This window comes from Microtus oregoni, unplaced genomic scaffold (assembly GCF_018167655.1).
Source record: "Microtus oregoni isolate MIOR12 unplaced genomic scaffold, Mior012 000077F_ref0000221, whole genome shotgun sequence".
NCBI lineage: Eukaryota > Metazoa > Chordata > Mammalia > Rodentia > Cricetidae > Microtus > Microtus oregoni.
The window spans coordinates 3,692,973-3,718,936 of record NW_024544029.1 but is presented as its reverse complement, the minus strand read 5'-3'; the positions used below and the strand labels follow the sequence as shown (position 1 = coordinate 3,718,936).

Genomic DNA, 25,964 nt, shown 5'->3' with positions numbered 1-25,964 from the left:
AAGTGGAAATTTTCTTTTTTGCTGTCATTTTTGGTTTTGCTATGAATCGTTTAACAAACATTCATCTTGATACGTATATTTTCTTGCCTCACCCTCCAGAGTACTGGGATTTTAGGCATGCTATGGAGGCTAGACGTGCAAGATGGAGTGGTTCCGTTGTTTCAGTCTTTGGGGAGGACCCGGTGACATATGGCATCATAAGGAAGTGCTTGTAGGAACCAGATACCTGTGCTCTAGACGAGGAGGGAAGGCCGCGTTTGCCTTCTGCATCACAGCCCCCTAGGGAGAATAATTGTGGGGGTCCTCTGGGAACTCCCTAGTCCCTTCTGCTGACAGCTGACATCATCCCAGTGACCTCCCATGCTCTACCTCTCAAAGGCCCCCCACCTCCCCATCAACACACCTGGAAGAAACCTCCAAACCACAAGCCCTCGAGAGACACATCACAACCCAGCCATCGCACGGGGGGGGGGGGGGGCAGTGTGTGTGTGGGTGCTTGAGAGTTTAGATCCCACCCACAGTTTCCATTGGTCATAAATACATATGCCAGGAGGCTCTCACCTGGCATATAACCCAGCACTTGGGAGATGGGAGATCAGGTATTCAAGGTCACCTTTGACTTCATAGTGAGTGCAAGGTCAGCCTGGGCTACAAGAGACTCTGTGTCAAAAACAAACAAAGACACAAATGTACACACAGTAGCAAAAAACCCCAGTTCTTTCTTTTATAAAAAAAAATACAACCTCAGCATGGATCCCTGGACCCCACTTCCACCTAATCCCTTCCAGGACAAACTTTGTCGAATTCATGGCACAGAACAATCCATCTGCTGCCTCTGTTTTACCAGAGTCTTCCCTCAAGTCCTTAGTGACAAGGGTCAAGGTGGAAGGTGGCCCAGTCCCCTCCGGCGTTCTTATGTTAATTCCTGACACATATTGACAGTTCTCTAATACAACATCCTAGGAGACACGGGATTCCCACCTGAAGGACTTTCGGAGATGAGCTACAGAAACAGTTGGGTGGGTAAAGGGTTAAGTGGTACTGCAGAGGTTAACTGGTACCTGGAAGAGGGGACTAGGGTGTGTCAAAGGCAAGGGATGGTATCTGGGACAGAGTCTGTGGCGGGAGGGTTCCTGGAGACTGGAGGATGAGTGGTAGATGAACAGCCAGTGAGCAGAGGGCGTTTTAGGCAGAGGTCAGTCGTGGGTGTGGTTGGTTGAACCGCATGCACAGCCCAGGACTCTGAGATGTGTGTGCCCAGGCAATAAGCCTGCTGCGGAAAGTCAGGCTGCCCCCAAACTTCAAAGGGAAAAGTGGGAAGCCGAGTGTGCTGTGTAACATTTAAACTGCTGTAGGAGAGAAACCACATGTGCCCAGTTGTGAGCCATGGTGAGACCAGATGTGGATGGCTGTGCTGGAAGTTCCTCTAGGGCCAGGGCACTCCTCGGGCTGCAGCTTAGACAGCCAGCATCTTTAGGTATTTGGATCCCTTTGGAAGCTGAATCTGGAGTGTCCTTAAAAATATAATCCAGATTTCCGGGAGCTGGGCCAGCTGAAAGTTCTTTCAGGCTCTGCTCCCTGTTGACATTATTTGGTCTTGGTTTCACAAGACCAACATGGTGGAGTAGGCAGGCCTAGGTGCATGTATCTCATTTATATTCCTGGAGCCAGTCTCTCTCAGCTCTCTGATCCTGGCAGGCTGTGGCTCCCAGTGGTAGCTCAATGAATCCAATGACGAGGGAACTACTTCTGAGATCCTGTGTCCTCTGTACCAGCACAAATCAATAGTTTCAGGAAGGCCCGAGCCCATGGACTTGGGGGATGGCTTGCTGTGGAAACATGAGAACCTTAGTTCAGATCCCCAGAATGCATGTAAAGGCCAAGCATAGTACCTGAGTTTGCAGTTCCAGAACTCCTCTGAGGATATTGGGAGGTGGTGCAGACGGGAAATCCCTGGAAGCTCATGGACTGGTCATCTTGGCGAACACAGTGGGAAACTATAGAGATCTTGTCTTAGACAAGAACCAACTCCCAAGTTGTCCTCTGCCTACTCGTGTACTGTGGCATGCATGTGCTAGCATTCATACATAAAAACATACACAGAAAGAGAAACAGAGTCAGAGAGAGACAGAGATAGATAGATAGATAGATAGATAGATAGATAGATAGATAGATCGATGGATGATACAAAATTTTCTAAGGCCTAAACCCAGTTACAACATAGCTCTTAGCATAAAATGGCAGCTCAATAAATACATGGGGCTGGAGAGATGGCTCTGTGGTTAAGAGCACTGACTGCTCTTCCAGAGAACAGAGGGTCAATTCCCAGCATCCACATGGCAGCTCACAACTGTTTGTAACTCCAGTTCCAGGGGACCCAACATTCATAGCAAACCACCAATGCATATAAGATAAAATAAATATAAAATAAAAAAATCACTTGGCAGAACACCCACTTCCCACATCCCTACTGCTAGCTGGCCCCTGGCGCTGGACCTAGCAGACTCAGCCTCTTCCTCCTCTTCCACATCACCACAAAGGCCACAGTCTGCCACCTCCGACTTCAGCATCTCTGTCTGCCCCCTTTTCCCATCACCCTTCATTGTGCGTCTTCCTGCGGTCCTTCCCTGCTTGGATCCCAGTCTTCTGAAGTTTCCATGAGAGCTCCCTGGAAAGAACTCGTCAAGATGGAAGCCTACATTAACATCGATTTGAAGGAGAGCCAAAAACACTGGGGTTCATGTCTAGATGGGCCAGCAGATAAAGTGTTGGAGACACGTTCTGCTTTTACTGCGTACTTGTATATGATTAGTTAGGGTTTTCATTGCTATGATAAAACACCACAACCAAAAGCAACTTGAAGAGGGAAGGGTTTATTTAATTTAAGATTATCAGGTTTCATCTTTGAGGGAAGTCAGAACAGAAACTCAAGTAGGAACCTGAAGGTAGGAACTGAAGCAGAAGCCATGGAGGAACACTGCTCACTGGCTTGCTCTCCATGACTTTTTCAGTCTGTTTCCTTCCTTGCTTCTTTCCTTCCTTCTTCCTTCCTTCCTTCCTTCCTTCCTTCCTTCCTTTCTTTTCTTTCAAGACAGGGTTTCTCTGTAGCTTTAGAGCCTGACCTGGAACTTGCTTTATAGACCAGGCTGGCCTTGAACTTATAGAGATTCACCTGTCTCTGCCTCCTGAGTGCTGGGATTAAAGGCATGAGCTACCACCACCCAGCTTCAGCCGGCTTTCTTATACAACCTAGGACCACTTTCCCAAGTGTGGCACTGCCCACAGTGGGCAGGACCCTCCCACCTCAAACATCAACCAAGAAAAATGCCCTACAGACTCGCCTACAGGCCAATCCTAGAATGACATTTTCTTAATTAAGATTCCTTCTTCCCAGGTGACCTCAGCTTGTGTCAAGTTGACATAAAAACTAGCCAGCACCGAATCTAAGTTCCTCCACTAGTCGTGAATGGGTTGATGAATGCTCCCCTAGGGACTTGATATCCCACCCCCAATATTCCTTATCGATTTTTATCTCTACCAGCACATCTTAGGTCATAAAAGTCCTAAGGGTTGGGAATGAGATCTGTGAGAGGAGGTGAGCTGTCCAAAGAGGATGTGCCCCAACCTTGCAGGGGTGAAGGCATTCAAGTGTAAGTTCAACAAGCACTTGGCATCATGGAAGGGGTTTCTACATGTATGTGAAATGAAACTATGTGACCGCAGTAGTCCCTTGAATCCCAGCTTGGGTCTAGACTTGCAGTTCCAGGCGCGCCATGTCTGTGACTGTGGGTAGGTGGGTATAGGTCACCTGAAGATAAGCACATCAGTGTCCCTAACTTGAGTAAAGAACCTGCCAAACTAGGCTCAACTTGCTGCGTCTGCTAGTGTGGCCTATTTTCTAGCTACAGATAGCCAGCATTACCTGTTTTAAACATCTGACGTGACCTGTCTGCTTAGTCACCTTCTCTCTGGCTTCAAACAGCTGTGGGGCCCCACCTTTCTACCTCCCGTCCATCTGTGATCCATTCCCTCCCCTTTTCCTTCCTGGAAGGATCTAGACACACCAGATCCACAAGTCCTGGTGTCTTTAAAAGGATCTGCCTGGGGACTAAGGCTCATCTGAGGACTGTGACATTCACCTTGATTGTAGTGGGAAGTCCAGCGATCAGTCTGCCGCAGCTGGCATCATGAAGGCCTGCGTCTCCCTGATAGTGGCCATGCTCTGTGGTTTGGCCTGGGCTGGTAAGTCATACTCTGGTGGGCATGGGAGCCAGCCCTGGGCACTTGACAGAGGTTAAATGCTGTCCTAACTCGTTGGACCACTTTGACTTGTCCTGGGTTGAGGTTCTGGGATCTGTGTCTCTGAAGTCGGCTGGTGATGTGGAGGAACTGCAGAGCTGAAGCCTTCGGGGACCACCTCTACCATCACTGGGATAACCAGACTTCATACTTGGCCCAGGTTTTATTTTCCCACGGCCACTGCATGGTGTAAAAGGGAAGGAGGTTGCTGAGTTGGGGTTGCCTGGTTGTCTAGGGTCACTCCCTCCTCTGCAGCCTGGTGATAGGTGAGCCTTAGAAGATGGGTGGTCTCGGGAGGAAACTTGAGTCCCTGACTCAGCAGTGAGGCCTGTCCCACTTGGGACTACACAAATGATTAGAGGACTAGGGTCCCCCCTCCCGGTTAGGGGAGCTAAATAGTAAAGAGAAGGGATGTGCCCTGCACGCGCAGGTAGTGCGGGAAAGGAGGCGGGCGCTGGAAAAGGAAAGGAGCGCTTTCCTGTTCCGTAACTGTGCAAAGAGCTGTTGCTGCTGTGTTAATTAGTGATTAGTGGGTGGTAAGGAGGAGAGCAAGGGAGGGGGCTGAGCTGAGGGGTGTGGGCAGCATCCTCCTCTGCCCCAGGAGAGTCAGAGTTCCTGCAGTTCCACCCTCCCAGGGTGTTCCTGCCGCAGACTATCTACAGGATCAGAGCAGGAGGCCCGAGCAAGCTTGCGAGAAAGGGCTCGGGCCCTTGGAACTTGTCAGGGTTTTAGCATGAATATTTCCAGGAGGAGCTGACTTTTGGTGTCATTCCCCATCTGGGTGTGCACAGGGGGACCCTAAATGTGATTCCTAAACAGAAAGGCCATGGATGAGAAAAGCTGTTCCCATGACACTGCAGGCTCCTCTTTGAGGATTCCGCTCTGCCTGGGTCCTGGGGCCGGAGAGGGAGAGAAGGAGAGGGAAGGGTAGGTGGGCACGGGACCTTACCTCAGGTCTGGTCATCGTAGGGGTGAAGGAGGGCGTGTGGGACTCACCAGTGTGGAAGGGTGATCAGGAGAAGATGGCACAGGAGACATCTGGTCCTTGCAGGAGGTCCCTGAGGGCACGGCTTTAGCGGTTTCAGAGGTGTAGGTAGCTCCGGACTGCTTTGGGTAAAAACAATGGTTAGCCTCTGCTGTAGACAGATGGGAAGAGAAGGTACAGTGGAGAGACACCAGAAGGTAGGGGCGAGTCTCTGCTCCTGTGTTGTTTTAACCAAAATCTCAATCGTTTGTTTTTATCAATAAAGACCTGCTAGCCAGTTCAGTGTAAGAAGTTTTGTTTGAGATGAAATAGAAGAAAATGGAAGGCTTCTGGCATGTTGGCGGAGGAGGAAGGTCAGCCGGTGGTTTATCTGCTTCTACGAGCTAGCAGGCTTTCACTCCAACATCTGACTGCCGAGTCTTTATTGATAAAAATTGAATGATTGAAATTTTGTTAAAAAACAACACTCCTGTTAGTTCTGTCCTAGCATCCAGCATTTTCAGACTTGGGTACCCAAGTATGAGCCACACCAGGAATGATGGGGGCACAGGTCATGGCCTATCAGCCAGATGCCTTCCAAGGCCTTGGCTGTTTCAGGTGAACAGATCAGGAAGCTGGTCTTGGAGATGAAGGTTTTTGGCTCACTAGGTTTCCATGGAGATAACATCTGGGCTTCCCTGAGAGAAAATGTGTGAGGATGTTTCAGTTGTCGAAGGGCCTGAGGGCTGACATACAGGGATCCTGTATCCATCCAGGCTTGGTGCTAAGCTTTTTAATGGTCAGTGGGGAAAGAGTATGAAGGTTGTATCAGGCTATGGTCTTTGAAGATGCAGAGAAACCTAGCTTTTTACAGGGGAAGGAATCAGAATTCCAAATGAGGAGAAGTAGGAAAATCTGAGGCTGAGAGACAAGGTAAAATGAATTAAGGCAGAGAAGAAGGAGAGATTGGGCAGAGAAGCAAGGGGCAGAGCCTGCTGGAGTAGTGACACAGGCCCTAGCTTGGTGAGCAAGACTTATATACAAAGACTTTTTGTTAAAGGGTGGGGACCCGGAGTCAGAACGAGGAGTCATCTAGTGTCCCCAGGACAGCACAGTGAGGTTCCTGTAGAAAAAACACCATGCCAGCCACCCCCATGTCCCAAGGTTACCCTGAAGCAAAAGACACTCACAGAGGAATGTGAGACCTGGTGGCATCGAGTTCTTACTGGGGACAAAGCTCTGAAGTAGATGACAAATCCACACAGCAGGGGCCAGGGGGGAGTGCTCTCCTGAGCTCCACAGCCAACTATTCTCTCTCTCTCTCTCTCTCTCTCTCTCTCTGTTCCTGCCAGCCCTAGAACAGTGAATTTCATCCTTGGACTCTGTCTCAGTGGCCCCATTAAGAGCAAGGCCCCCACTCACTTACTTTCTCTCCCTCTGGACTCTGGGTGTTCTGCCAGGCTGGTGGGGCAAGCAGCTTCCTCCTGAGCTAAACACTTTTTCTCAAGACCTTAGCATTTAGGTGCCAAGTGAGATGACTTAAGATTCATGAAGGGTTCCCTGTGTGCTCAGATGGAAAAGTGGCCTTGGGCTTGGCCTTCTTTAGGACAATCTACTGGACTAATACCCTGCCTTCTTGGATGTGTTAGAGGCCCTGCACACAATAGGCAATGGCCTTAGGACCTGGTTTAACCTTGACCTGACACCTCTCTGCTGTAAATAGACTCCTAGTGACAATGACATCAGCTGGTAAAACATCCCAGAAGCACACCTGCTAACAGCCCAGCTCCTCACAGCATGGCCCAGCTGAACTGGGGGAGGGAGTCAGGCAAGTCGTTTGTGGGCAGGTTCCCTAACCAAGGATGATTGCTGAAACCAGTCTGGATATTTGCGGTCTCCGGTATGGACATGGAATGTGGCCATTGTTTATTTATATAACAAAGACTGAAGTGGTTCTACTCTGTGTCATACGCCACAGGAAGCGCTTTGCCAAGCTCAACTCATTTACTTCTTATGTACATTCTATGAGATAGACTCTGATTTTTTCTCAGTTTTACAGATAAGCAAACAGAGGCATAGAAAGTGAAATAACTTGCCCAAGATCACACAGCTGGGAAGCATCATGGCTGGGATTCCAACTCAGGCGGCTGGGTACCAGAGTCCAGCATCGCTCTGCTATGTACCCCTCATTAGGTGTGACGTAATCACAACCCCAGATCTAACCTGAGACAAAACTCAGATTATTTCTCCCTTTCTAGAGCTGGTACATGCTCAGCCCTAAATCAAGTTTAATCTTACTCCATTCCCTACCCAATAGCAATATAAAACTGTTTATCGATCAACTTAGTGCAAGCTCCTCCTCAATGTACCTCTAAGTTCAAGGCCAATAGCAGCCCTGGTCTAAGTTAGGGTTATATTTCCTCATTGGCCCTATCCAGATGCTCATGGCAACTCTGACTCTTGTGGTTGCTTTTTCAAGACAAGGTTTCCTGGCTGTCCTGGAACTCACTCTGTAGACCAAGCTGGCGTCGAACTCACAGATCTGCTTGTCTCTACCTCCCCAGTGCTGGAATTAAAGGCATGTGCCACCACTGCCTGGCTTCTTGTGGCTGTTTTTTTTTTTTTTTTTGCTTCTTTTGAGACAAAATTTGATGTTGCCTCGGTTGACTTTGAACTTGTTTTTCTACCAAAGCTGGCCTTGAACACCTGATCCTCCTGCTTCTACCTCACAAATCTTGGCATTACAAACATGCCTGGCTTCTGACTCTGGCCCTGACTTCTGTGTAGTTCTCAGCCTGACTCTGAAACCCAGTGTTCCTGATACGCAGGCCTCAGAAGCCTCCATGAAAATACCCCTAAGTCAAGTGTGAGAAGACTCCTCTGCTACCATCTACCCTGCACTCTTAGCTGTCATGGGCGTGGTGGGGCCTGGTTTCTCTTTCATAGAAGCAGTGTGTTTGTATTATTCTTTGCAAAAGTTCTGGTCATTGCCAGGCGTGGTAGCACACTCCTTTAATTCCAGCACTTAGGAGGCAGAGGCAGGATCTCTGAGTTTGAAGACAGCCTAGTCTACAGAGCAAGTTCCAGGATAGCCAGAGCTACACAGAGAAATCCTGCCTCAGAAAACAAACAAAACAAAACAAAAGTTCTGGTCATATGCCCCTTGTGACCAAAAGCTTGCTTCTGTAAACGGTTTGTCTGGAGCAAGGGATGTGGTCTGTGGTTGCATAACAGAATCCTGTCCCAAAGCCCAGTTCTCACCCACATTGGCCTCATTCCCCACCCAAGCACAGAATGCATTCCAGAGGCTGGAAGAAGCAGAGAGTGACACGGGGAAACAGGGTGCAGAAGAGAGGCTGAAGGAGGGGAGAACAAATAGAAACAGGGCAGGAACAGAGTGAGGGGTGGCTCAGGAGTGGTAGGAGGCACCACTGTAGCAGTAGCGACTCTCCCTCGGCCACGGGACAGGCCCACGAAGCTTGTCTTGGTCACTGACCTCTTTCTTCAGCCTGCTGGAAGTTTAAAATCTGAGAAAATTTCACTCCTGAATGAAGCCTTCTTTGGGCAATCTGGAGGCTCCGGCTACGTCTCCTGCGGCTGGAAAGTGACTGTGGACTCCAGTCAGGCTCTCCCTATTGAGTCTGTGACAATCTTACTTCTCACACACTGCTTCTTTGCTTGTTTCTGTCACTGGTCCCTCTAACAGGCACCTGAGACTGAGCCCCTGGTTGGTGCTCTGAGCCTCGGTCATGCTGGGCAGCTAGGAGGTTGTAAACATGGCTGTCCTGTAGGCAGTGATGCCCTTCCTTGTTCCTTCCCGAGCCCTTCTGCAGAGACAATTTAGGGAAAGCATTGGATCCCTGAAGCACTGACCTGGTGATCTTGACTGTCGTAGGAAACCTGGAGTCATGTGCGTCACGCTGTAACGAGAAATTTAACCGGGATGCAGACTGCCAGTGTGATCGTCAGTGTCCCCAACATGATGATTGCTGTGATGACTATGGACATCTGTGCACTGGTGAGGCAGCGTGTGGGATGAAGGGTTGGGACACATGGCAGATCAGACTGTGTGCAAGTCTGGGCTAGTGTCCAGAAGTCCAGAGCAAGGCTGGAAACTGAGGGGAGGATTTCAGGGCAAAGGAGCAGAGTGTGAAGGTCAGGCATGAGGGTCAGAGGTCGGCTCATCACTAGTCTCGGGTTTTCTAGGAAGTTCCTAAATTAAAGTAGGGCACCTGGAAGATCTGAGGGAACAATCAGGATTAATAATATCTTGGGGTGGGGGAGGCTGGAGAGAAGACTCAGAGGTTGAGCATCGGCTGCTCTTCCAGAGGTCCTGAGTTCAATTCCCAGTAATCACATGGTGGCTCACAACCATCTATATGAGATCCAGTGCCCTCTTCTGGCCTGCAGGCATACATACAGGCAGAACATCATATACATAATAAATAAATAAATAAATCTCTTATAAAAACAAATAAGTAAAAACCAAAAAACAGAGTCTTGAAAGTTTAAGCCATAAGACAATACTTTAGTATATATGATATTGTTCACTATCAGTCTCACTGGAAAGCACACGCCTAAGTGGTAGGCAGCACTCATAGTCTACATGACATGAGGAAGACTGTTTGGCCTCTGTGGCTGTCAAAGCACAGACCACTCTTCTCCAGGGAGTGAACCGAGCAACCACTGCTTTAGACTGTGCTTCCCATGTGGGACATGGTGGTGTACACTTTTATTCCTAGCACTCTAGGAGACAGAGGCAGGTGGATCTCTGTGAGTTGGAGTTCCAGGACAGCCAGGGCTACATAATGAGACCCTGTCTCAAAATAGCAACAAAACAAAACAAAAAACAAAGGCATGCCTGGAAGCGTGGGTGAGTCCATGAAAGTCCGAAATAAAGGGATATGAAATATTTATTGGGGGACATTCACAAATAACAACAAGGTAGTGAGCACTAGAGCCACTGTGGTCCTCTGCCCTGAGGGGCAGCTGGAAGCTGCAATTGGATATCTGATCACCACACAAGAGAGTGAGACCTTTCCTCTCCCTCATAAGAGATCATGTCCACACATAGAAGCCACTGAGGCTGGTACCCAAAAACTGTTGGCAGAAAGAAATTCCCACGACAAATGCCCATCCCCAAAGGGTCATTTGTTTCTTTACCAATACACATTTAAAGGCATTTCTCCCTCTGTACTAGGATCGAATCACAGGTCTCAGATATATGAGGCAGGTACCCACCCACTGAATTGTATTCTCAGCTCATTTTCTACTTTTTATTCTGAGACAGGATAAGAAGTGTCCAAGGTAAGCTTTGAACTCACTATGTAGCACAAGTTGACCTTGAACTTGTGATCCTCCTACTTCAGTCTGCTAAGTAGCTAGGATTACAGACCCTTATGCTCAGGCCCAGTTAAGGGAATACTTCTTGACAAATCATTTTTAAATATTTATTTTTATTTGTGTGCATGTGCACATGTGTGCGTGCGTGCGTGCGTGTGTGTGTGTGTGTGTGTGTGTGTGTGTGCGCGCGCGCGCGCGCGCGCGTGCTAGGGAGGCCTGAAGAAGGCCTCGGGTCCCCTGGAGCAGGAGTCATGGCAGTTGAGAGCCACCTGACGCATGTGCTGGGAAAATCTAACTTCCCCTGGAAGTCCAATTGCTCTTCACTGTTGAGCCATCTCTCCAGACCTTGAAAAACCACTCTTTAATAGACTCCTTGTTTAGTTCATTGTTTCGCATGTAAGAAGAGTAAGGAAAGGCCGAGAAGGAGCCAGCACTGTAAATTAATGTGGACCTATTAAATTAAATTAATGTGGATTTATTAAGGAAAAGTGAGAAAAGAAATAGAAAGTGGGAGGGGTTCCAAGGATCAAGGATACTGCCAGGCTGCCATGTTGCCCTATTGGTGCTGTTCTATGAGACTTAGGGTGGGAACTAGCTTAGAACTGAGGTTGTTTTTATTAAGACTGGTAATTCTGAGCACATGGCAGGGCTGGCTAGCCAGCGAGAAGTTCACATACCTTATGTATGGCTCTTCGGCTCCACAGGAAAGGTAATCCTGTGTTAATGGTCCAGCCAAAGGAATCACGATCCACAATGGGCCCTGCCCTCATCTTCGGGAGCTAGTGCCTGTCTCAAGGGTTGCACATTTCCCATGATTCCCTTCTGCCCACCACTTCTGCAGCTTACCTGTTCTCTTGTTGCTGCCTGCTGCTGCTGTGGTTGCTGCTGCTGTGGTGGTGGCAGCTGCTGTGGCTGCTGCGGCTACTGCTGCGGTGCTGCAGTGGTGGCGGCGGCTGCAGATTGCTTCTTTTTTCAGTCCAGTTGCTGCCTCTTTAATTTGGGTTCAGCCCAGCCCAGCCTCCTGAAAGCAGAAAAGAAAATGCTCAGGAGAGACATTTTGTTGGGTTTAATCACAACAACGGGATGGGCGACTGTCTCTCCTCAGCTCCCAAAACCTGATGTTGTAGCTAGAGGAGAAGAGGTGTCCAGGCACAGCAAACCGCCCACGCCGCGAAGCTCGGTGTTTACTCCAGTCATGGCTTTGTCCTTTTGAGATTCTTACAATCCCTCCTCCCTCTGCTTGGGACTCCTTTATGCACGAGAGCCTATGCCTATGTGACATAGCTATATAAAACAGGTATGCATATTAAACGTTTACTGTTATAGCCACATACGGTTGTGCATGCCTGTAACCTTTAGCACTTGGGAAGTAGAAACAGAAGGCCTAGTAGTTCAAGACCATCCTCAGCTACATAGTGAGTTCAGAGCCCGCCTGGGCTACCTGAGGGCCTGTTTCACACAACATTAAAACAAACAAACAAAGGACATTGTAATTCACAACATACTGCAGTCCTGCCCCAGAGCAGACCTGTGTGCTTGGCGACTTTGGGCAGTGTGATGACACGCACAATGCGTGTTGTATGTTCAGAGCCAAAGATGCAGAGAGGTCACATGACACATGATTGGATCCTGCCAGAAACACCTCAGATTTATTATGTTTGATTTGGGGGTTTAATTTTCAGCCATTTCCAGTTCAGAAACGTTTTACTGTTGGCAAATTCTTCATGACACATTCAGTTATACGACCCCCTACAAGGCTGGGACCCACAGTTAAGCTAGTTAGGCCTGCAGGGGAAATGCTCAGCCTCTAGCTTGGGTGGCGATTGTGGCAGAGTCAGCTAGAGTTTACAGACGCTGGCGATTACACCAAGTTGTGATGTAAACTCTTTGAAATGGTCGTGCCTGGGACTGTGGCTTCAGGATCTGGAGTAAGCAGCTGCCACCACCAAGTAGTTTCTGTCACACGCTGGAGCTGGCACGTGGCTAGAATGGCTAGCTGTTTAACCCGAGCATCTGAGACAGCAAGAGAGTCCAAGAGCTGGCAGTTAGGGAGTCAAACTGCCCATCCCCCGCTGGCTTACAGGAAAACATCCGAAGGAGTGCTTACAGTAAGAACTAGAAGAACATATTCTACCATTAACTGATTCTAAACAGATTTTAGCAGTGCTTCAACAATACTTAACACCTGCCCAGCCCACCCCCAGGGAGTCGTGGGTCCCTCCCCTCCCCAGCTCTCTTAATAGGAACAGGATGTTCTGAACCGACAGCCTTGTCATTTGGAGAATGCTGAAATGCTCTATTCATATGTGGTAACTTGAATTGGTTTGCAGTCCTGGTGGGACTCGCCCGCCTCTTCCTCCGCTTTTTATGGACTTTGCTTTTTAGTCCTTCTGAGCACAGCGGGCCCCAAATGCCAAAATGGGAGGACCTTTGTCACCTGGGGGAAATAGTTTTGTTTTCTCTAAGTTTTCAGTAATCTGACCTTGGAAATACCACACATTTCCAGCCCTGAGCCTTCAAGGTGAGGGGTTTGTCCATACACGATTGCTGTGAGGCTGGAAATCCCAGGATGGTTGGTGATATTCTTTTCCTACGTTACAGCTGAAGAAGACCCGCCTGAGCCAAAGGCATTCCTGGATCCAGAGGATGAAATCCCAGTCAGCCGTAAGCATGAACTCCAGATAGTACTCAGGGTGACAAAGGGAGAGGGTGCCACAACAGAGGCAAGGACCCAGGCCCAAGCCAGAAGAATGAGGCTGCATCTGACCAGAGGAGACCCTGGTGTGATCCAAGCAGCCAAGTGACCAGGAGGGTGACCAGGAAAACCCTTGGGGAGGGAAGTAGAAGAGGTTTTATTTTTAGGGTGGGAAGATTATAAAAACAACAGGCCAGAGAGTAGAGTCCTGCATCAGAAAGCAAAGGACTTCCTAACTGCAGGGTGTGCAAGCGATTAGTCCCCTGCCCCTAGAAGACCTTTAGCAAGGAGCCCAGCTACGGGTGTGGGTAGAAGAATTGGTCCGTAGGCTCCTCGCACACCCTCCGGAGGTTGCCAGGGATACACACACACACACACACACACACACACACCCTCTTCTCTGTCCTCTTAGACCTGTATGCTGCACCAAACTCCTGCCAGGGCCGCTGCCGGGAAGCCTACGACAAGCACCAGCCTTGCCACTGCAATGACCGATGCCAAGAGTTTGGGAACTGCTGTGAAGATTTTTACAGCCTGTGCAGTGGCCATGGTCAGTCTGCTCCGGCAGCATAGCCCTCCACACACGGGAACTCCCTAGAGTTCTCCCCGTGTGGTCCTTGGACCCATGATGTCAGGAGCATCTGAGAATCCTTAGGCAAGGCGACTAGCCCTAGGCCTGTGCCCCGAACCTCTGGACTGGGTTCACCACTCTGATTAAATCTTCCAGAGGATTCCGATGCCTGCCTCTGTTTGGAACCTGATGTGGGCTTTCTGTGCGCACCTTGACAATGATCTGTGCTGACCTTAACGGTCTGTTACTATCTTGCCCTCTAACTGCAGAGTATTGGGTGGTGTTCCCCTCACTAGAGCAAGCTTCCTTCCAGAAGGGGCCAAGAGGGAAATGCTATTGATCTTCAGACAGTGCCCTGCCTTCCTCCAGCTCTCAGACCACCCCTCTCCCAATTCCTCTTAGAGGGCTTCTCCCACCGCAGCGATGCTGTAACCAACGAGGACCTTCAGAGTATCTCTGAGACCATCTACAGGGTAGACACCAATAAAGCCCACAAGGAAGACATTGTCCTCAACAGTCAAAACCGTGTCTCCCCATCAGAGACAGGGAACCAAGTGGACCGCTGTCCGGAGCCGTGAGTGCCCCTCACCCCTCACAACCCTCACTCTGTCTGTCCTCCGCCCTCACTTTCAGATCTTGCTCCACAAGTCAAGCAAGCTCAAAGGAGAGGGGGGACAATTTAATTTCCAGAAACAAAGAAATCACCTTGAGGGTAGGTGGGTGGATAGCCAAAAGGTTTCTGTGAATGGCCAGGCTAAGATAATGCTGATCTTACAATCAGTGAGGTAGAAGACAGACCTCAGAGTTGCCTTTCAAAAGCCCCTCACGTTGCCTTTGCTCCTGAACCCTGAACCCGTCCATCTCTCTGTACTGCCCCTGGCCTATGTACAAGATTCTGGGAGAGTGTCTATAGCATGTTCAGGCCTCCTGATGGGTCTCCATCCACCTGCCGCAGGCTTTTCACTTACGTCAACGAGCAGCTGTTCGCCAAGCCTACTTACGCAGCTTTCATCAACCTCCTCAACAATTACCAGCGGGCCACCGGCCATGGGGAGCACTTCGGTGCTCAAGAGCTGGAGGAGCAGGCTCTCTTCCTCAGGGAGGTCATGAAGACAGCTGTCATGAAGGAGCTCTATGGTTTTCTCCATCACCAGAGTGAGTGAGCCACGAAGCTGTGGGATGAGGTGTGACTCTAGGAGAGCCAGACACTGCTGAGGTGGCCGCTGCAGTGGCGGCAGCGGCGGCGGTGGTGGTGATGGTGTAAGAGGGGGTAATAGAGCAGAGACTCTGCATGGAGGCCAGTATCAGCCTGTTGGCATCAAAGACAAGGCTAGAAAGAATCTATAAAGACTGGGTACCCTAGCAGGAGCTGGACGACATTCTGGCTAGCTTAGATCACCCATCTTTAGACTGAACATCAGTTATCTTGTGAGTTTCCTACCTTCTGAAGGGAATGAGCTCACCACCCCAACTCTATCCATACTCTGGGCACTTTTCAGCCCTCTCATAGATTCCAGAGTCATGTCAGAAGCCCTACATTTGGGTAAGCGGAGTTCTCCATACCTCCTTCTCCTGGATGGCAACGGAGAATCAGCAAAGGCTGATTAGGAAGTGGTCTGGCTGGACCACCTCCAGAAACAGATACATGCAAATCAGACCAAAAAAGGTTTTGGCTTCGGGACTTCTTGGCTCTGGTTCTGTTTGTTAGCATCCTCCAGATTCCTTTTCTGAACTCTGGCAAGCTGGGCCGTCTCAGAGGCGGATCTGGACAGGTCTCCTTGGCTGTCCCTGGGGATCATGCCCAGGCAGACCTGCTGCTTTTGGCCTGCAACCTTAGACAACAGCAGAGCAACTTACGAATTCTTGTTAGAGGTGAAACACGGGAGGGGTTCTTTAAGTTCATGCAATCCTGTGATGCCCCCTGGTGTCTGCTCTGTGGTAAACACAGGAGAGACAGAGGCATGCTAATGCTCTGTTACCCTTGAATACAGTTCCTCACATAGTGATGACCCCTAACCACAGAATTATTTTCCTTGCTACTTCATAACCGTTATTTTGCTACTATTATGAATCGTAATGTAAATATTTTTGGAGAAAGAGGTTTGCCAAAGAGGTCGCAAACAGGTTGAGAACCACTGAACCAAACCCAGAGATTTTTTTCTTTCTTTTTCTTTTTCTTTTCTTTCTTTTTTTTTTCAGTAAAAGAATCAGAAGTCTAGCCAGGCTGGAAAACCTAAGTCAGCAAGGAGCCAGAAACAGCCTTCCAGTGCTCAGAACAGACTTCCCAGCACTCACCCCAGCTCTCGCATTCCACATCCCACAAGCCGGCTACATTTACAAAGGCACCAACGGCTCATGCCACATCTCTTCAGCCTTTGAGAGACCAGAGTATAGCCCAGAATAGCTCAGCCAGACAGACTTGGTTTGACACTTGGTTCTGTTACCACTGGTGCAGTTCTGGTGTTATAGTTCAAGGGCATCTCCCAAATTTCACGTATTAAAAATGTAATCTCTAGTGCCATATGTTAATGCTATCTAGAGGTGAGAACGTTGGGAGGTGACTCCAACTGTGGATCCGTGGGTCACTGAGAGTACTCTATTAGAGAAACCAACTCTCTGGAGTATGCTTGCTTTGCCTGGCCGTCTCCCATGCCAGGACTTGTTTGATTTCCTAGACTCCAGAATGCGAGGCAGCTAAACTTCTATTAATCCTAAACTGTGCAGTTGCAGGGATTTGGTTTTAGCAACGTGAGGCAAGCTAAACACCTGCACAGTGCCATTGTAACCTCTCCTGGTCTTATCTATGCCTTAAGGTCTTTGAAGGTTGATGCTTGCAAAACATCAAAAGGGGACACCCAACAAGTACTAATAAGGCTAACTATTTGGTCTGTGAAACCATTCTGTTCATGTCTACTCGGTCTTGTTTTCCAACAGTGTTTTAAGTCCTTGAAAGGAGAGAATATTCCTGGTATCTGTTTTGGATCCTCCACACAATTCTGGAAGTCCCTGATTTAAAACTTCAGCTCTGACTTTTCCCTTGGGGCCCAGTGGCCTTTTCAACAGCTCCACTTGGCTATCTGTTATTTACATAACACAGTATAGAGAGAACTCACTGTTCCTCCTATTCCCCAGACCTGCTCCTCTCTAGATCGCCTCATCTCCTGATCATCACCACAATTCCTCCAGTTCTCATGCATAAAGCCCAGGAGTTAGGGTTGTGTGCGAGTGTGAGTGTGCCTGTGTGTATATGTGTGTCTCTGTGAGTGTGTATATGTGTGTCTCTGTGAGTGTGTCTGTGTGTGTCTCTGTGTGTGTGTATGTGTGTCTCCATGAGTGTGTCTGTGTGTATCTCTGTGTGTGTGTGCCTGTGTGTATATGTGTGTCTCCGTGAGTGTCTCTGTGTGTGTCTCTGTGTGTGTGTATATGTGTGTCTCTGTGAGTGTGTCTGTGTATATCTCTGTGTGTGTGTGCCTGTGTGTATATGTGTCTCTCTCTCTGTGTGTATGCGTGTCTCCGTGAGTGTGTCTGTGTGTATCTCTCTGTGTGTGTGCCTGTGTGTATATGTGTGTCTCTGTGAGTGTGTCTGTGTGTGTCTCTCTGAGTGTGTCTGTGTGTGTCTCTGTGTGTGTATGTGTGTCTCCATGAGTGTGTCTGTGTGTATCTCTGTGTGTGTGTGCCTGTGTGTATATGTGTGTCTCTGTGAGTGTGTCTGTGTGTGTCTCTGTGTGTGTGTATGTGTGTCTCCGTGAGTGTGTCTGTGTGTATCTCTTTGTGTGTGTGCCTGTGTGTATATGTGTGTCTCCATGAGTGTGTCTGTGTGTGTCTCTGTGTGTGTGTATATGTGTGTCTCTGTGAGTGTGTGTATGTCTCTGTGTGTACCATATTTGTGTGTATGTGTGTGTGTCTTTGTATGTATGTGTATGTGCATCTGTGAGAGTCTTGTGTAAGTCTCTGTGTGTATGCTTATGTGTATTTGTGTATGCTTGTGTGTATGTCTCTGTGTGTTTATGTTTGTGTATGTGTGTGTGTGCCTCTATGTGTATGTGCCTATATGTCTGTGTGTGTGTCTTGTGTCTCTGTAAGTGTATATGTGTGTGTCTGTGTGTGTGCTTGTATATATGTGTGCATGTATGTGTGTGTATGTGTGCATATGTGTCTGTGTGTCTGTGAGAGTCTTGTGTGTGTGTGATCACGTCTGTCTGTGTGTTCTTGTTTGTGTTTGTGTATGTGTATCTTTCTGTGTTTGCATGTGTGTGTGTCTGTGTGTGAATAGAAATGCTGTTCACAGTTCTAGAAATGGTAGGGCAGCATCTCACGAGGGCCTTTGTGCTGTGCTGCGGCATCCTGTAAAGCAGAGATCGACCAAGTGAGAAAGGCAAATGAGAGAGCTGAATGTATTTTTGTTGTAATCCGTGCTGGCCCTGAACTCATTTTATCCTGAGGGTGATCTTCAATTTTCATGTGACTACAAGCTTTTACTATCACACCCAGTTCTAAACTCATCTTTTTAAACTTTAAAATCGAAAGGAAGCCATCCACTCAGTGTGGACCCCCACAGAATGGCATTAATTCACCCACTGGCAGAACCTCATAGCCCAATTACCTTATTTATTTATTTTTTGAGACAGGGTGTCTTTATATAACCCTTGCTGTATTAGAACTCACTGTGTAGACTAGGCTGGCCTCAAACTCACAGAGATCCACCTGTCTCTGCCTCCTAAGTGCTGGGATTAAAGGCATGCACCACCACACCCGTCACCCTAACTACCTCTGGAGACACTACATCTTCATTTTGAAGGAGGTATCAAGTGTCTAACAAACTTCTGAGAGGCAAATTCAAGACAAAGTACTTCTGCCAGGTGTGAAGACATGTATCTCAGATTCCAGCATTTGGGAGGCAGACATAATCAGAGCTCTGTGAGTTCAAGGCCAGTTTGGTTTATGTATCATATTCTGGAACAGCCAGGACTGCTTAGAGAAACCCTGTCTAAAAACAATACTCCAAACCCCCAAACACATAGTACTCCTAGATCCCACATCCTTCTCTAGTTGTTATGGGTGCCCTTCATACTTATCTGAGATATTATTTATTATTTCTGTTTATTATTCATGTCTTTCCCTGGAATGCAAGCTGTAGAGACAATCTTCCTCTCTCTCTCTCTCTCTCTCTCTCTCTCTCTCTCTCTCTCTCCCCGTGTGTGTGTGTGTGTGTGTGTGTGTGTGTGTGTGTACTCCTCAGACCCTTGACTTGTAGAATGAAAGTCAGGTCACATTTGGTGAACCCCTCCTGACGCGCTGGAACAGGTACCCTTCCTTGCTTCCCAGATCTCTGATCCAGTTCCTTGCTGAAGAGTCTTGTTTTTCTCTCCACAGACCGCTACAGCTCTGAACAAGAGTTCGTGGATGATTTGAAGAACATGTGGTTTGGGCTGTACTCGAGAGGCAATGAAGAAAGAGATTCAAGTGGCTTTGAACATGTCTTCTCAGGTAGGCTCACTCTGCTTGGCAGAGAAGAGTGGGAGAGATGAAGATGAAGGTGAATGGTTCTGCTTAGGGGCTGGTCAGCCCTAAGCTTTGGTTAACAGGTAGTCAAGCTACCTGGCAGGGAGGAACTCCCAGGTCGAGTATGAGGGGCATCTGAGAAGCCACTCTGAAGAATGACAGACCCTCTAGAATATCTAAGAGGGAAAGAGCTCCCAGGCTCCCAGGATTGCATTTAGTATGAGCCACTGTTGGCTGGCATGTCTGCCTCTGAGCTATCCTCTGCTCCATGGCTTGGTTAGAGGCTTCCTACAGAGGCTATTGTGCCCCCTCATCCTTGTGGTTCTCACTGAGTCTGGCTTGATCCCACGGAAGCAGTCAGAAGACAATGTCAGAGCAGAGGATTGTCTAGGAGGAAGTCTTCTGAGGTCTTGAGCCAAAAAGAGAGAACAGTCGTATGAGGGTATCAGGCAAGGGGCTAATTAAGAGCGGAATAGAATGGAAGTCAGAGCCTGGAGATGGGGGACAGGCTTTGCATGGAATGGTAGAGATTAACTGGAAGGGAAAGCGATGGGAAGGCAGCCCGGACACCCACTTTGGGCTCTTTATTACAGGCGAAGTGAAAAAGGGCAAGGTCACTGGCTTCCACAACTGGATCCGCTTCTACCTGCAGGAGAAGGAGGGTCTGCTTGACTATTACAGTCACAACTACGATGGGCCTGTAAGTGCCTGGGCTGAAGAGGCCTCCTGCTCTTCCTCTGGCTGCCAAGCAATCAGACTTGCTTCTCATTCGGTCCCCCACAGCCACCCAACAGGAACCATGTCCTCATCTGCTAGAGAGCAGATCTCCACCCCAAATCCTAACAGTCAAGCCTCCAAAACTGCCAGGGACAGGAGATAGAGGGTACCACATCCAGCTGGGGGCCAAGGCCTGATTCTTAGACCATAGAACAAAGCATGCATTTACTCCCTGCCTGAATGCCATCCTCAGAGGATGACAGGGATGTCCACCCCGGCTAACTGAGCTAAACTCCAGGTTTCATAAGAAACTTATGCTGCCCTATGCCAGGAAATGACTTGGAGCAATAAACTGGCCTCTTGCATGTGGAGGGTCATAGGGAGCACCAGTTTCCCTACACTCTGGGTTGATCACGTGGGTGTCACTCTGGCCTCGTTGCCACTGGTAGCTTCAGACAGTGGGTCTGAGTGGGATTTGGGCACTTTGCATGGTAGGCTGTCCCTTCTGTCTGTTTAAAGTGTCTCCAGAAGGCTCCTCAAGAACCCCCATAAATACTAACTGACTGACAGTGCCTGGTTCTATCACGTGACTTTTGCTGTCCTTTCTCCCGCAGTGGGATTCCTACCCCGATGTGCTTGCCATGCAGTTCAACTGGGATGGCTACTACAAGGAAGTGGGCTCAGCTTTCATTGGCAGCAGCCCTGAGTTCGAGTTTGCCCTCTATTCTCTGTGCTTCATCACCAGGCCAGGCAGAAAGTAAGTACTGGGGCGACCGAGAGACCAGAGCAGCAGGGGAGTCTCTGACTATATATATATATATATATATATATATATATATATATATATATACATACACGTCATCATCTCGGATGGCGTCAGGAGGCCTTAGGGCCTCCACTCTGGCTGGAAAGGTTGGGGAATCTATTGCTCTTCCCTTCCACAGTGAGGTGGTCAGATTAAACTGGTTGCTGCCAGTCTTCACCCGAGCAGCAGCACTGTCTAGCTCCTTTCCTCCCTCCTGGAGTGAAGCATTCAGTAACGTAATCTACCAGGCAGTCAGCAGTGCGGTTGTCCTGGATCCCTGAACCCCAATTGGCTGGGAGAACCACAGAGTCCCAAAGAGAACAGTTGATAATAACTGGCCTCTGTCACTGAGAATTTGTTTGGGTCCTAATACGTTTTGTTTTCATTTATTTATTTTTTGGGGGGCTTTGTCTCACTGCGTAGCTGGGGCTGTATAGATCTTCTTGTCTCACAGCCTCTTGAGTGCCGAGTTTATGGGCATGTGCCCAAGTGCCTTGCTCTGGTCCTATTATCTCCGAAGCAGAAAGCAAACACCTAATTTCTAAAGCATTTAGCTCGAGGTATTTCTCTGGGAAGGACGGGGAGCACTGTCCCATAGGCAGAGAGACACCAAAGTCCAGATTTGGAAAGCTGGCTAAGCTCAGGGAGTTGGGATAGAGGCTTCGGAATGCGGGCCACTCTGTCTGGGAGGCTGGAATGCTTCTGCTGGGGACGACGAGGTCTTTCCCATCTGGAACAGAGATGGGTGAAGTGGTGGGCTCCACTGACTCGCTTCATGATCTTTCCCTACAGGTGCCACTTAAGCCTGGGTGGCTATCCTCTGAGCATCCAGACCCACACGTGGGATAAGACCACCTACGGAAATGGCAAGAAGTACATTGCCACAGCCTACATAGTGTCATCTACCCAATAGAGTTTGCAGCCAGATGGGCTACGAGGGCAGGGGGCCAAGCCGGATCTAGGTGCTATTTGCTCTTTACTGGGGAGGGGAGGGACGAGTCTGGGAGGAACCCCAAACCCCAGTTTTATGAAAGAGATCTCAACTCTAGAAATGCCCATGTGGGAGAGAGAAGAAAGGATACAATTAGAAAAAAATGTAGAGAATCAGCCAAATCTTTGCTGTCTTATATTCTAGCAACATGAACTAAGAAATAGAGCCCCTCTCTGTCTGGCAAAGGTAGCAGCCCTCGAGAGTTCTTTAAAGCGTAGTGGGGCCATGAGCAAGTCCTTGGCCTCATATTTCCCTTTAATGTGAACGGGAGGGTCTTCCGCCTTTCCTGCTTGGGGCTTGGGGAGAGGGTGATCCGGACAGTATTATGATTGTGAGGTGTCTTCAGGTGTTTGTAGGAAGAACCTGTGGTAGAAATTCGGGGTTTCCAAATGGCTGTCTCTGCAACTGAGACTCAGCCTTGTGCTGGGCCCCAAAGAATCAGGTCTTAGGCCCAAGCAGGAAAGTCTTAGAGAGTCAAATGCATTAGAGTGTGGAGTCAGGGGTTGGGCGGTTGTAAGTGGGCTAGGGCAGGTGGCCTCCTCCATCCTAGATGTCTGTGTGGCCACGTGAGCATATGCTTCTAGAAGTTTCCCCCTTGCAGACATTTAGTGCAGTAACAAACATGTGTTTTGATCCCACATAGAGCTTTGTTTTGTTTCAAAAGAACAGCCCTCATAGGAGGAAGATTGAGCATCCAAGGAAGAAAAGATTCTCTCACTTGGTGTCCCTGGCAATTGTACTAAGGTTTATCCAGCTGCCAGAATTTGGAACATCCTAGGCTGGTAGAAGAGGGACCCTGGGGTTCCTGTTTCCATCTCTGTGACATATTTATTGACCCCTGATGCTCAGGAGCCAGGTGTGGCCCCACAGAGCTAGCCTTGTACCACAGCTGAGAGGCATCATGTTTCCAATTAAAGGCCCTGGAGAAAACCTGAAATGTGTTTCATCCTTGTATATGTTGACTCTGACGGTCTTCTGGCCTCCTCCCTGGAGCAGGAGTGGAGGTCTTTGCAGCCTGGATCACACAGAGTGTGGGCTTGGGTGAAGCCACTGAGGCTCAGAAGACTCTGTAGCCAGGAGGAAGAAGGATTCTTCCTGGTACACCTGTAACACAAGTAAAGGGCATCACACGTGGGGTGAGGGAAGAATGGAGACTGGGGGCTTCAGCCCCAGTACCAGTCCCCTTGATCACACACGGGAGGGGCAGAAGGACACTGGGAAACAGCCTAGGAGGTTCCTGAGTGACTTCTCGCAGACTCTTTAGGCTACCATTTGAGGAAGATATCAGGCAGGACTAACTCCTAGAAGGCACAGACCTGGATGGATAAAGCAGGTTATCCTGCCCTCCTCAGGAGTGTTCCTGGGCAAGAGAAGGGTTAGTGGGACACAGGGGTCAAGGTGCAGATACTGAAGTCAGGTTGTATGTGTCTAGCCAGGGTCTGACCACACGGGCAAATTTCTTGTTCAAATCAGCATCTTCAACAGTAACATGAGGTAGCTACTAACAATCGATGTGAAATTAGCAATGTTATTTGTATATTTATATTATATGAAATTAGACATGTTATTTTTTATAACATGTCATTCTTCTTAACATCCCTTCCTTTCTTTCTTTCTTTCTTTCTTCTTTCCTTCTTTCCTTCCTCCCTTTCTTCCTTCCTTCCTTCCTTTCCTTTTTTTTATTTAGACAGGGTATTTGTAGCCCTGGCTGTCCTGGAACTGACCATGTAGACCAGGCTGACCTTGAAGATCTGCACAGAGATCTGTTGCCTCTGCCTCCCTAGTGCTGGAATTGAAGGTGTATGCCACCACACTTTTGAAAATATTATTTTATATGTGAATATTTTTCCTGCATATATGCCTGCTTGGTCCCTGGAGGCCAGAGGAGGATGTCTGATCCCTTGGAATAGGAGTTCCAGGTGGTTGTGAGCTCTACCCCCATGCAGGCCCTGGGAATTAAAGCCAGGTCATCTTCAAATGCAACAAGAACTCTAAACTGCTGAGTCATCTCTCCAGCCCATGTTTATTATTCCTGTCTGTCTGACATTTCTTAGTTGTAGAGAGCTGCGTGGAGCCGCACCTGATGGTACTGGCTCCCGCCCTCCGAGATCCCGAAAGCAAGTGCTCTCTGTGATAATCAACTCCTAATATTGGCTAAGGCCTGATCACGCAATGATTGTCAGCTGCTTGCATATGCGTGGACCTATGGGCAGTGCCCACCTGGCAATCGGGGGTTGGTAGCCCATGCCTACTTAAGGGCTTGGAGAGGTTTGCCCAGAGAGAGAGAGAGAAATAGAAGGAGAAAGAGAAAGATTGCTGTGGATAAAGTCCTGAATAAAACTGCTGCAAGAAGAGCTCCGGTGTTGCATCTTCCTTGCTGGTCGAGGTGGTCGTGACACTTAGTATTCCTATTTGTCTGACTTATGCACATTTTGCTTTGCACTGGGAGAGGCAAGTCACCTTCCTAGGTTAACTTTAACTTCCACCCACTGATCCCTAATACTTGTGATTCTTCTTCTCTCTAAAAGTCTCCTTTAGACAACTGGGAGACAGAGAGATACAAAGAAGCCAATGTAACCCAGGGTCCATACCTAGGCTTTGCAGGAGAAGTAGCATTTGTTAAGATCTTAGTGTGTCTCAGGCTGTGATAAACAGTGTTTTTATAGACAATGTCTCATTTGGAAGGAACTTTTAAAAAAAAAGATGGGCGTTATTTTTGTTTATGTGTATGTGTCTATATCTGTATGAGTGAATGGCACTCTTGTGCAAGTGAGTTGGAATTACAGATAGTTGTGTGTTGCTCAGTGTGGGTGTGGGTGCTGGGAACAGAGAACTCTGGTTCTCTCAAAGACCAGTGTCTTAAGGTTTCTATTGCTGTGAAGAGATACTATGACCATGGCAAAGTCATGCATTGAAAGAAAAACATTCAGTTGGGCTGGCTTAGTTTTAGAGGTTTAATCCATTATCACCATGGTGGGACACAGTGGCACACAGGCAGACCTGGTGCTGGAGAAGTAGCTGAGAGTCTACATCCTGATTTGTAGGCAACAGGAAGTGAACTGTGACACTGGGTGTAGCTTGAGCATAGGAGACCTTACAGCCTACCTCCACAGTGACACACTTCCTCCAAAAGGCCACACCTCCTAGTAGTGCCACTCCCTTTGGAGGTCATTTTTGTTCAAACCACCCAAGCAGCAAACATTCTTAAGCGCTAAACCATCTGTCTGTCCCCTTTGGAAGCATGCCTAAAAAGTCGAGAGTTGTCTTACTTTTGTCCCTTCCTGCTTGCTTGATTTTAGACAAGACCGCCAGAGCTTGAGATTGTGCTGTGAGTGAAAGCTCTGTGCCCACTAGGAAGCAGGGATTTAGTAGGACCTTATATCTGACACTGGTTGTCATACCTGTCCTGGATTGTTTATACTTGGTCTTATATAAAAGAGAAATAGCAAGGCTGGAGAGCTGGTTCATCAGTTAAGAATATTTGCTGCTCTTGAAGAGGACCTGGGTTCAGTTCCCAGCACCCATATCAGATGACTCATAACCACCTGTAACTCCAGTTCCAAGGGGATCTGATATCCTCTTCTGGCCTCACCAGGCACTCATATGATATACATTCATGTAGGTGCTCTCACAGACATTGAAAAATAAATATATCTTTAAAAAAGTAATAGAGAAATATCTCCTGTCGTGTTTAAGTTACTTTGACTTCAGGCTTTCTTTCACACAACCGAATGGTATAGAGAGTCCCAAAGTTCAAATGCTGTCTCTGTAAACGTGGGTGGTTCATCGCTATAGCCCTAGTACCTAGTACCCTGTGTGAGGGAACACCACCTCTCTGCATCAGTGAGGTAGGAAGAACCTGAGTTTAAGATCTGTGGCTACAGATTAATTTTCAGGAAAGCCTGGGCTGCATAGTATTCTGAAAAACAAACAAACAAACAAACAAACAAAAAACCCAAAAAACCAAAAAAAAAAAACCCAAACCAACCAACAATGAAGTTAATTAATAACCCCTTGTTTGTTTGTTCTTTTGAGACAAAGTTTCTTTGTGTAACAGCCCTGGCTGTCCTGGAACTC

General features: G+C 48.3%; 1 protein-coding gene and 1 long non-coding RNA gene across 3 annotated transcripts; one reads left to right on the top strand and one right to left on the bottom strand.

Moving 5' to 3' along the window:
* Positions 1-4,185: 4,185 nt before the first annotated feature.
* LOC121441469 lies at positions 4,186-9,187 on the bottom strand. 2 transcript variants are annotated; one of them, XR_005973464.1, is made up of 3 exons: positions 9,137-9,187; positions 5,296-5,403; positions 4,186-4,479 (listed from the first exon to the last, which is right to left on the bottom strand). It is a non-coding gene; the product is annotated as an uncharacterized LOC121441469 (long non-coding RNA). The 2 variants fall into 2 exon arrangements; XR_005973465.1 differs by lacking the exon at positions 4,186-4,479 and adding an exon at positions 4,681-5,192.
* Positions 4,188-22,812, top strand: Endou (endonuclease, poly(U) specific). Its single transcript, XM_041642675.1, has 10 exons — positions 4,188-4,242; positions 9,159-9,281; positions 13,208-13,270; positions 13,714-13,851; positions 14,275-14,446; positions 14,828-15,027; positions 19,246-19,359; positions 19,968-20,074; positions 20,706-20,848; positions 21,689-22,812. Exons 1-10 carry the CDS (start codon positions 4,188-4,190, stop codon positions 21,807-21,809), a joined length of 1,236 nt encoding a protein of 411 aa, XP_041498609.1. The 3' UTR covers positions 21,810-22,812.
* Positions 22,813-25,964: the final 3,152 nt, after the last annotated feature.

Coding starts and splice junctions, on each gene's coding strand:
- Endou (XM_041642675.1), top strand. CDS start 4,188: ATGAAGGCCTGCGTCTCCCTGATAGTGGCCATGCTCTGTGGTTTGGCC. Junction 13,852..14,274: donor CAGCCTGTGCAGTGGCCATG/GTCAGTCTGCTC, acceptor AATTCCTCTTAG/AGGGCTTCTCCCACCGCAGC. Junction 19,360..19,967: donor CTTTGAACATGTCTTCTCAG/GTAGGCTCACTC, acceptor TCTTTATTACAG/GCGAAGTGAAAAAGGGCAAG.